This window comes from Myotis yumanensis, unplaced genomic scaffold (assembly GCF_028538775.1).
Source record: "Myotis yumanensis isolate MYYU_CA2020_CCGP unplaced genomic scaffold, mMyoYum1.0.hap1 SCAF_223, whole genome shotgun sequence".
Taxonomy (NCBI): Eukaryota; Metazoa; Chordata; class Mammalia; order Chiroptera; family Vespertilionidae; genus Myotis; species Myotis yumanensis.
The window spans coordinates 19,019-31,026 of NW_027223974.1; the positions used below are offsets into that span (position 1 = coordinate 19,019).

General features: G+C 41.2%; 1 protein-coding gene across 1 annotated transcript; it reads right to left on the reverse strand.

Moving 5' to 3' along the window:
* Positions 1–5,678: 5,678 nt before the first annotated feature.
* On the reverse strand, positions 5,679–10,001 carry LOC139001241 (small ribosomal subunit protein mS33). The gene is made up of 2 exons (XM_070402959.1): positions 9,744–10,001; positions 5,679–6,197 (listed from the first exon to the last, which is right to left on the reverse strand). The coding sequence occupies exons 1-2, from the start codon at positions 9,956–9,958 to the stop codon at positions 6,092–6,094; spliced, it is 321 nt and encodes a 106-aa protein (XP_070259060.1). The 5' UTR covers positions 9,959–10,001; the 3' UTR covers positions 5,679–6,091.
* Between the last annotated feature and the right edge of the window lie 2,007 nt (positions 10,002–12,008).

The window sequence follows — 12,008 nt, forward strand, 5'->3', positions numbered from 1 at the left end:
TAAGTTATTTCTCCTTCCTGCCCAAACTCTGAATTACTCTGGAGTGAGACCCTGCACAGGGCTCTTTTAAGCTCCCCCAGGTGATTGGAATGCATAGCCAGAGCGGAGAACCATAGCTCTAAACTTAAGCTCACATACAAGATGAGGAAAATAATACCTCATAGGAGATAAGTGATGTAACTTATAGGAAAAGTTAAGTATACTGCCCAGCAAGTGGTAAAGCACTGGACCAATTAGTACTGTTGTTAGTCCTCAGACTTAGAGATCAGTGCTACACTGTCAGGTCATGGGACCTTAAGGACTCCTATTGGTTCATTCTGGTTACACTCTGAGGTTGCCCAGCCGTACCCATTGTTGCTCTTATGAACCAGAGTTTCCACGTTTGTTTGCAGGTATTTGCACATGCATGTGCTATTTACTGTAAACCTTTCTCTCTGCTTGTGAAGATCCTACCTGTCACAGTGTGGTGATTGGCAGTACAGGCTTTGAAGTCAGGTGGTTTGGATTTAAACCTCAGTCTAGACCAGTGGTTCTCAACCTTGGCTGCACATTAGAATCACCTGGGAATCTTTTTAAAATCCTGATTTCTGCGCCTCATCCTCTGGAAATTCTGTTTCTTTGTTACTAATGTCGTGGCCCCACCCCATAACAAAGAAACAGAGGTGATTCTAATGTGCAGCCAAGGTTGAGAACCACTGGTCTAGACACTTAGAGCTGTGTGATCTTGGGCACAATCTAAGCCTCAGCTTTCTCATCTGTAAATTGGGGATACTATCATACAAGGGTTACATAAGATAAGGCTACAAAGTCCAATGCTCAATGTGTGGTAAGTGCTCCAAAAAATGTTGACATGACTCACATTCATTGCTTTCACTGCTTGTAAAGTCATTTCTGATGATTCAAACCACATTGATCTGTCCTACCTCTAACTTCTTTGTTAAGAATGTGTATTTCACTTGTTTGGTGCTAAATACTCTGCTCATTTCTCATACTAGATATACTCAGACTTTTAGATTCAACTTGTGTTCTATCTGAGGCTTCCAATTTCTGTTTGGAATGCTGTTTTAATTTAAAATCCAGTGGTTCAATTAGTAGTTTTGTGGCTCTTTTGGGAAGATATTCCATATCGAGCACCAATTTAGACTGTCAGTAAGGAAGAGTTCATATTTTCTGCAATAGACACAGAAAGTTCTGCATAAATGAATCTATCTTCTGTCTCAGAAAACGTTTCCTTACTTAGAATGAGGATGGTCTTAGAATCTAAGCTACATTGGTTGGGCCCTGGCTTGGTAGCTCAGTTGATTAGAATATTATCCCAATACACCAATGTTGCATACAGGAATCAACCAATGAATGCATAAATAAGTGAAACAACAAATGGATGTTTCTCTCTCTTTCTCTCCTCCCCCTAAAATTAATACAAGGAAAGAAAGAAAGCAAGCAAACAGAAAGAAGAATCTACATTGATTTAACTCATTTCTACTTTAATATGAACTTACTAGAGGCCTGGTGTACGAAATTCGTGCACAGGGGCAGGGGTCCTTCAGCCCGGCCTGCACCCTTGGGGGATATCCGACTGCCAGTTTAGGTCCAATCCCCAACCGGGGGCAGCTCCTGCATTGAGCATATGCCCCCTGGTGGTCAGTGCATGTCATAGCGACTGGTTGTTCTGCCGGTCATTTCGCCGTTCAGTCAATTTGCATATTAGGGTTTTATTATATAGGATAATATTGCCAGACCTTCAGTTAAGTTAGAAAATTGCACTTGGATAGTTTCTTTGGCCAACCCTCCCATTAGTTTCATGACCCCCCTCTGTTTTCCTGTCTTTATGTCATTTTAAAAACATTTCATTGTTTTAAGTTCAGTATAAAAGTTTTATTGGTTTTCTAGTTATCTCAATATCCAGGGTTTTACTGGTTGTTTCTGTCTTCTTGAATGTTTTACCTATTTTGTTTAATTTTTTAAAATGCTTTCATTGAACTTATAAAAGGGTCATGAAGACAGGGTTGGCAGGTTAAAAGAACTTTCCTTCTATAACTCTTGAAGTTTGTTCCTGCCTCTAAATCTTTAAAAGTAGGCACTTAGAAGCTCTGGGGGAAATGTGTGAGGAAAGAGGAAAAGGGTAAAGAGAGTAGAATTTTAAGTTTTGACTTTGACTTTCATGGAAGATACTTCATAAACAAGATTATATGTATGTGTGTCTCTGTACACACACATAGAGGAACACCTAATTTTATTGTGTGTTGCCTTATTGCATGTCACAGATGTGTGTTTTACAAATTAAGCAAGATCCTTCACCAACAAAAAGATTGACTTGCTTTATTCCCATATATTGTGGTGCGGAACAGAACTCGCAATATCTCTGAGATATGTCTCTGTGTGCATGTGCATGATGCTTTTTAAAAAATGAGTTTCTGGAGCCCATGATTACATAAATAATAAAATTCATCTCCCACCTGCTTCTTCCTGAACCTATCATGCTGCATGTAAATGTAGAGAACTTTGTATTTTTAGCAGATATTTGTAAACATTGCCTTGGAAAAATCTGCTCTTAACCCTTTGAGTGCCAACCAATATCCTAGGAACTATGCTAAAATTGCCAAGGCATTTTTGCTGATTTTACAGCAGTTTAGGAAAAAAATTATGAATTGCAAGTAAATGAAGTTACATATTAAAAAACTTAAGGAAACCTTTACTACATTTGTTTTCATCTTTGACATATATTGTTTGCTGATTGTATTATAAACAAAACATATAATGTTAACACTGCAGGAGGAGCGTGATCACGCTCCCTGGCACTCTAGGGGTTAAGACATAATTAATTCTTTCTAGTTATACAAATAACTATGTAGAAATATTTGACTTTTACAATTTACACAGGTCTTGTCACAAATATATGTGAAGTTTTATCATCATTATTTTACAGAGGCAGAAAGAGGTTCAGAGAGGACAATTGACATAAGGCCACATAGCCAGTAGGTAGAACTTTGTCACAGACTCGTGACTTTTAAATCCAAAGCCCAGTTTCTTTCTTTTTTTAAAAAAAATATTTTTACTAATTCGTGCACAGGTAGGGTCCCTACGCCTGGCCAGCGATAAGGGCCGATCAGGTTCCCCGCCTCCCCGCCTCCTCCTCTCGCTGCCCAGGCACTGCCACTGTGTGGTTCCTTGCCTCCCTGCCTCCTCCTTCCCTTGCTCCCTCAGCACCCTGCTGCCGCTGCTGGTCACCCACCATGTTCCACACTGCCCCTGGTGGTCAGCGCATGTCATAGCAAGCAAGCAAACTCCAGGTCTCCTAAACTCCAGAGGGGAAAATTTGCATATTAGCCTTTTATTATATAGAAGGATTGATTTCAGAAATGGAGAGGGAGAGAGGAATATCAATGATGAGAGAGAATTATTGATCAGCTGCCTCCTGCACACCCCCTATTTTGGATTGAGCCTGCACCCCGGGCATGTGTTCTTGACTGGAATCGAATCTAGGACCCTTCAGTCTGAAGGCCAACGGTCTATCCACTGAGCCAAATCAGCTAGAGCCCCAGTTTCTTTTTATTATGCCATTGAAATCAAGGGAAAAATCCTCCATGCACACAAAATACCAAACATTAGAGGGAAAACAAATAGTTTTGGTCTTGGCAAGAGAACTCCAATTAAACAATCTGGCTAGCCTACCCTGCAGTTAAAGTTCTGATGGCAGCCCTTGGTCACTGGTGTCCTGAGATGTGTTGCTTTCATGGCATCAAGAGTCAACTCTCCCCTCGTATCGTCTACTTTTCATCTGCTCTACAGGCTGGTTTGAGTTACACCACGTTTACTTTATCAGTTGGTTTTAGGGAACAGTTACGTAAATACGTTTTAGCGTTAGTTTCTGACTTTCAGCATGGAGCAGCGGCACACTAATCTGCTGCGGGGTGTTCTGCAAGCTTCCTGAGAGACAGTGCTAAGGCTCCGCGCAGGCTCTTGGTGAACCAACCACCAAGTCTGTTTCTGATTCAGGTTGGCTGCTGGTGTCTATTCTAGTTACTCTTTTTAAAATAACACATTAATTCTCCTAAGCTCCTGCAATGCAGGCCTTCTTCAAAAGTTGGAGAGGACATAAATCTGAACATCACTGGGATGTTCTGCACTGGGTGCAAGCCTGTTTCTCAGCCCAGCATCCTGGGGTAGTCATCCACCCACCAGGCTCAGATACACTGGCCGACAGCATGTCTGCACTTTCCAAAGGAAATCCCTGAGATCTTGTCAATATTTTACAACACGCTCACACACATTCACACAATTTTACAGACTAAGTCTATTCAGCTGTGTTTTCTACTACTAGTATGTCAGGCATGTGGCAGGTGCTCAAGGAAAGAGTTCTAAATGGATTCTCAGCCTTCTGCTGGAATTCACATCTATCAGATACAAATCACCCAATTTTAATAGGGTTTTTATATGTAGAGAATTTTTATAAGTTTATTTGAGCCAAATTGCAGAATAGTTTTGCAGCTTCGTTTATGCAATTCAATAGTTTTTATTTTTTGACTGTAATATAGGCCTGGCCATACCATCTGGATTATGTATCTTTTGAAAATATCATTTATCTAAACATGTAGTGGGATCCTTTCTAGTTCAAGAATTATTCACAGGGAAGTTATTGCCAATATTTCTAAAGTTGCAGGGAAAGAAAATTGTAGCAGCTATACATACTCTTGCCTGTGCACTGTGCTCTTTTCCTGAGAGGTAGAAACAATGGTTAAATGGTTAAGATGGTAAATCTTTTTACTACAATAAAAAAAGTACTTTAGACAGTGCTAGACATCTTCAGAGCGACTCTTGAAAAAAACGAAAACACCCAAGAGGCCCTCACAACCTCACGAGAGGCTCATTGCTAGAATACAATAAAATGAGCAGCTAGCTACTCACATGTATACATCAGTCCTCTCTAATGGAAATAATATCTCACACACTGTGATCTTTGGTGAAGTTGGTTAGGCCAAGCTTTTTCACAGACCTTGCAAAAGCCCTTCATGATCTGGCCTCTATTTCCTTATGACCAACCAGAACTAGTTAGTGGTCTTTTTCAACTCCTTGAACAGGACTTCTTACTTTAGGTGGTCTCTGTGCCTCAGTTTTACCATTGTTTTTCTTCTGCCACACTCTTATTCATCCTTCAGAGCCAGCTTAAATATCATCTCTTTAGGGAGGCCTTTAAACTCCCTACTGACGTTTGGGCCTCTTGCTATCGCTTTGGATCAACTCACCAACCCATCCACCCTCTCCTAGAAGTCTGGATTTTTCCTTTGTAGCATTTAATACTATTGTATTTACATAATTAGGTAACATTTCTTCCACAAGGCTGAAAGTCCTACCAGGTAGGGACTGTTTCTCTTGCTAATCACTGTATTACCAGGACCCCAGTACCTTGTATACAGCAGATGCTTAATATTCTCTTACCAGGTATATACTCTATTAGATATTCTCAAATGAGTGGGTGGAGAGGCACATAAAGTTTGAGCTTGGAGGTGGAGACAGTGTCTGAATAGCCAGAGATGAAAGACTTCAGGGCTTATGGGGAAGCAAGAGAAAGTAATGAGACTAGTGTGCTTACTTAATGTTTCCCTCCCTTTCCCAACATCCCACTCTCACCCCACATAAGCCATTCAACAATAATCTATGCATTTATTTCTTTTTATATATATATTTAAAAATGTTTTTATTGATTTTTAGAGAGAGGAAGGGAGAGGGAGAGAAACACTGATGAGTGAGAGAGCAACATCATCAATAGCCTCCTCCATGCCCTCCACTGGGGATTGAGCCTACAACCAGGAATCCAATCGATGACCTCTTGGTTCCTGGGTCAGTGCTCAGCCTCTGAGCCACACCGGCTGGGCTGCATTCATTTCTTTAGGGAATGTGGTAAACCTCAGATTACAAAACCAAGGCCAAAATAACTTTGCAGAATTAAAATGTGGTCAAGAAACCGGTCACACTTTAACTGGATCAGACTTCAACACGGAGCATTTGTGTTCCTCATTCAACATGGGGAAAGAGAATAAACTCTTGCTTCTGCTCTCAGTTGCAGAGGAGGAAGTTTCTGCACTGACAAACACTATTTCTTTTTTGCTGCTCTTTTTCCTTCTCCTTTCCTTGGTTTTCCCTTTCCACGAAGTTTCTTCAGACGTCTCTGCTCCTCCTTGAAGTCCTGATGCTCGTCTCTGAATGGAGAGAGAAAAAAGCCAGGATTTTACAGATTGGAGAAGTACACCAATCTAGCACTGTTCCCTTATCCATGGTTGGCAAACTGCGGCTCTCGAGCCACATGCGGCTCTTTGGCCCCTTGAGTGCGGCTCTTCCTAAGCCTTAGGAGTACCCTAATTAAGTTAATAACAATGTACCTACCTATATAGTTTAAGTTTAAAAAATTTGGCTCTCAAAAGAAATTTCGATTGTTGTACTGTTGATATTTGGCTCTGTTGACTAATGAGTTTGCCGACCACTGCCTTAGGTGGTTGTGGTAATTAATTCCTGACTTCTACAAAGCACATGCTCAGCTTGGTGAACAGGAAGGATGGGGAGTCCCCAACATACAGATTCATTGTATTCCAAAAGTTCACTTCTAAATTACAGTTCCCCTTCGGAGAAATAATGACAGTTATTTCTTGGGCCAGCCATGTAAACCTATGGAACTATGATACCACACTAATAATTACCCAAGTTTCCCTATTATACCAAGACAAAATACGAGAGGAGCAGAAAGTGGGTAAAAACTTCAATAGCTACACAGAGACCCTGAGAACCCCAGGAATTAGCACCTACTACAAGGGGGAATAGTGTGGAGGAAGCTGACTTAATGGCAGTAGACAGTTCACACCAAAAGGCTCAGGCAGATGGTAGCCAAATCAAAAGACAGGTACTCAAGGCAACCAGGACTATATGTACAAGCAGATGGGTGTAAGATGAAGACTGCCCACGATGTGTAAAAATGTCTGTATTCTGCAATCAAATACCTAGAGAACAGTGGTGTTTAACCGTTTGAGTCCCAAGCAGCGCGATTGCGCTGCTGAGATTTTATGTTGAGAAAACATATGATTCGTTTGAGTCCCAGGGTTGTATTGAAAAAAACACTGTCGAAGAATCCCAAACAGCGCAACTGCGCTTTCTCTAAATGAGTACGAAAAGACCCAAACAGCGTGATAGCGCTTGTTTTATTTTATGTCGAGAAATACCAAGCAGCGCGGGGCGATTGCGCTGCTTGGGACTCAAACGGTTAAATATGTAAGCTCAGGAACCCATTTGAACCTGGTTTCAAATCACAGTTCCGCCATTTAGTAGCTGCGTGACCTTGGATAAGTGACCTTCCCTCTTTGAATCTTATTCTCTTCATCTGTAAAGTATGGACAATAATAGCATATGAATTAAATGTCACAGAGGGTTTTGCTGGCCAATTTTTAACTTCCTAGGCTGTTTTGAAATAGTGGTTTTATAGGGTATGTTGTTTCAGTCCATGAACATGATGGATACAACATATCTCTTTGGGATTAGCTATGATTGCCCCAAATAATCTATTCTCAACAGTGGCCAGAGTAATTCTTCTAAAATCTAAGTCACATCCTATCACTCCTTTCTTCACAGCCCTGCAAAAGGCTCCCCATCTCACCCAGAGCAAAAGCCAGAGTCCTTCCCACAGCCCTCAGAGCCCTTGATGATCTGCCTGTAGTCCTACCGCTCACCCCTTGTTCCGTGCTGCTCCTGGAACACACCAGGTGCACATCTGCCTCAGGGCTTTGCTCTGCCCTTGCATCTGTCTCAAAAGCTCTTCTCCAGGTTCCACTGGGCTCACTCATCACTTTCAAGTCTCAGCGTAAACCTCATCTTCTCAATGAGGCTAACCCTGACTATCCTGTTTAAGACTGTGATCTACCTGCTCCCCACTCACCCAGTGCCCTCTCAGCACCCTTGATCTTGCCCACCCTGCTCCACTATTTTTCTTTCCATAGATGTCCAACTTTGTAACATACCACATAATTATTTACTGTTTTTCCGCCTCTTCTACATTCCCTCCCCCATTCCCATCCACCCCCAGCCAGAAAGAAAGCTTCAAAGGCAGGGGTTTTTGTCTCTGTTGATAAAATGGCCCAAGTACCTGCTAGACTGAATGGGTCACTGTTTTTGAGAATCTGTACTTCCCTCCCCCTTGCAGGTCTTGGAGTAATATTTTATTTATTGTAAATTGTCTAGTTTCATCCTGCCTTTTGCCACAGCAGGCGAGGAACCATTTACATGAAAATAATTATGCTTTTCTATGGATAACGAAATGCTAAGTGTTTTTTCCCTGTCCCCAAAGATAGGCAAGGCTTTATTTTTCAAACAAGTGGAGAGTGGCAGCAAATAGGTACATTAAAGTAGCTGAATGTGATTTTGTTATGGGTTATAATTTTCTATTCAGGAGATCTGCCTTCCAGTGATATTTTCTTTTCGGTCATAATAAAATTAATTTTTATTTTCTGAGCCCAGGCTAATGGCAAGGGAAACTGTCCCCAAAGCAATACCAGAAGTTCAAATATGCATGGATTATAATCTGTAATAATATATTAACTAAGAAAATCTATCCTATTTGTTCACTGTGGCTCCCTTGTGCCCATCATAAGTGCCCACATGTGGAAGGTACTCCAAAAAATATGTTGGATAAATGAATGCAGCTATCTGGAATGAACTAGTAATTTTATTACATTAGAGTGAACAGTCCCAAATTAAATTTTGTTTTGTTGCCCTAGGCAGGTATTTGATATATTTTATTTCGAGAGTTGTATAGTGTTCTGAGCTCCCACTTCCTATACATACTCAAACATACATATGCAGGAAAGAGCCTACTACTCTTACTATTATACACTATTATTCTATTTTAATAGCTTACATATTACAATTAAAGGTGAACTACACCTCATTTAGACCATGTTAGCATATTAAAAAGTGTATCAACTAAAAATGCCAGAAAAGGGTGGAAGGCAATAAGAACTCCAACAAAATTGCCACCAGGGAAGAAATGAGGCTGCCCCACACCAGCTAGGAAGCAGATCGAGCAACAGGAACCTGCTCAATCTTTGGACCAGTTTTCCTCCGCATCCGCTTAGAATGCTCTTGACCAATTAAACATCTCTCTATAGCTCAGTATCTAGTCAATGTTAAGTCACATTATGGACATAATTAATTTATGTCTTCCAATAAGTGCATGTTTCCCTTTATTTTTGGTAGGCCCATCATGGATATATATATTTGTTAATCCTCACCCGAGGATATTTTTTCCATTGATTTTTCAGAGAGAGTGGAAGAGAGGGAGACGGAAAGAGTGTGTGTGAGAGAGATACATCGACTGGTTGCCTAGGACATTTTTTTCCGTTGATTTTTCAGAGAGAGTGAAAGAGAGGGAGGGGGGAAGAGGGTGTGTGAGAGAGATACATCGACTGGTTGCCTCCCATACATGCGCCAATTGGGTGGATTGAGCCAGCAACCAAGGTACTTGCCCTTCACTTAGAATCGAACCCGTGACTGCTCTAACCACTGAACACCCGGCCAGGGTCCCATCGTGAATATTTTGAAAGCCTCCATCCCCTCCCTCCTCCCCCCAAACTATCTTTTGGACTAGCTGGTCACTATTATAAGAACCACAAAACTATAAAGATGGAAAGGCTATTTTCCCCCCCTTTTCTGATCTACTGCAATAATCTCTTATAGGTTGCTTTGTGTTTTTTTTTTGTCATTACCTGTAGAGGCCATAAAAACGCAGTATCCCCATGAGCGCAAAATAAGTGTTGTGATTTGGATACCAGTCATATGTCTCCTTCCTCTTGGCCAAAGGCTGCTCACTAAACAGTTTCACCACTTTCATGGATTTGGAATCAGTAGGCCTGGCAACTTCACCAAATAGCCGGGCACTCAGGCGAGTCATGCGCAAGGCATATTCTGAAAGTGAAGACATTTCTGGGGCAGGAGGGAGGAAGAGTCCCTACAGAAAATGAGAAGACAAATGGGTTAGTGTTAGAAATTCACAGATTACTGAATGAACACTTTAGAAAGCGAAAACACAGCAAGTCACACGTGATTCTGTCCATGTTGTTGGCAGGACATGCCTTGGAGTTGAGAACTATCCACAGTCCAAGTGGCTATTTCCTTTGCATGTTTTATATTTGCAATTTTTATATTTGGTGTTCGTATACTATCGCTCCCTTGCTCTATGCCCTTTTTTACAATGAACTATTTTGTGATTCAATAAGTTATTTAGTGATGGTCAGTTTACCTATTTGTAGGCTAGATGAGGGCAGAGAAACAAGTTTTCCTACCACAGTATTATTATACCTTCAAAAACACCCACCTAAGCAGTCTGCAGAATAAATATGCTGACTGCTTGCCATCTAAAGGTGTAATCATGGCCGAGAAATAATTATGCTGTTGTCTTTATTATCAGCCCTTTGAACACTGATCTCCTCAAGGGCTCCAGATGGCTGCGAACTGCTAATGAGTTATGAGGTCATTTAGCCTCTAGGTTGCTGGATTGAATTCTGCTTAGAGACTGAGAGCCATTTGGGAAAAACAAAGATAGTGGTCTTATAGAAATAAAGTGAAGAGCTCAAAAGATTCATTTTATTCCCGAATAGAGGGCACTTGTGAATTGTGATATTGCTTATCTTCCATCTTATATATTCTGCTTTAATGCAAACTAGCTAAGTCTTATTAGCTGAAAACAGTAACTTGTTCTTCAGAGGTGTGGGAAGCCACCGCATGCCAACACTGTCATGAGCATGCACCAAGGAACGCGGGACGCTGATGGACCTTGAGCGTTAGCAGGGCTTATGCTAGGCACCGATTGTTCATGTTGAGATAGTGGTGTCTCGAAGCAATCTCCTGACCTGATAGCCTCCAAGTAAATGTTTACTGGACCTTACTGATCTTTACTGACCTTTGAGACTGTCTGTCTGCTGCTTGTTTGCCGTGCTTTACTGAGGGCAAGATGTGTATCTAAAACTGAATAAGAAGCGGACTGCCCTAGCCGGTTTGGCTCCATGGATAGACCATCGGCTTGCAGACTGTAGAGTCCCAGGTTCAATACCAGTCAAGGGCACATGCCCGGGTTGCGGGCTCGATCCCCAGTAGGGGGCATGCAGGAGGCAGCCAATTAGTGATTCTCATCATTGATGTTTCTATCTGTCTCTCCCTCCCCTTCCTCTCTGAAATCAATAAAAATATTTTTTTTTTTAAAAAAAGAAGCGGACTAGGCCAGGACTCAGTGAGCCTCTTCATGAAAGAGGTTCCACCTGGCCCCCCCAATGCCTTCTTTTTTTTAAAAAAAAATATTTTATTGATTTTTTACAGAGAGGAAGGGAGAGGGATAGAGTCAGAAACATCAATGAGAGAGAAACATGCGATCAGCTGCCTCTGCACACCTCCTACTGGGGATGTGCCCGCAACCAAGGTACATGCCCTTGACCAGAATCGAACCTGGGACCTTTCAGTGGATGCTCTATCCACGGAGCCAAACCAGTTAGGGCCCCAATGCCTTCTAAATTCATATTTCTTGTATAGCATTTTCATTTGTGCATTGGCCCCTCCTTCAGATCCTGAACCTAGCCGTGCAGGTCAAGGCAAGAGGGATAGAATGTTCAAATAGGTACATAAATGGTATCTATAATATGCAGAAATCATAGCTAAAAAATCAAAAATTATATAGGTGATACATAAAAACCAAGAATGCTCTGGTGAAATAACTATCTTATTCCATTCCTGTTAAATGTAGGTAACTATTGGCAGAATATGCTAATTTGACATTTTTGTACATAGTGAGATGAGAATCTATACTAAGAGACCATCTTGGGGAATAGTTCAGCTGGGATAAAAAGGAGTTGATCTCCAAACAGAAAAATGTCATAAACCTGTCTTGAAAAAAAGGTGGAAAAAATAGACAAAAAAACCCCCCTAAACAGGAAAGGTGTTAAGTACATTTCAAAATATCTAGTGCAAGAAAAACAAAACCA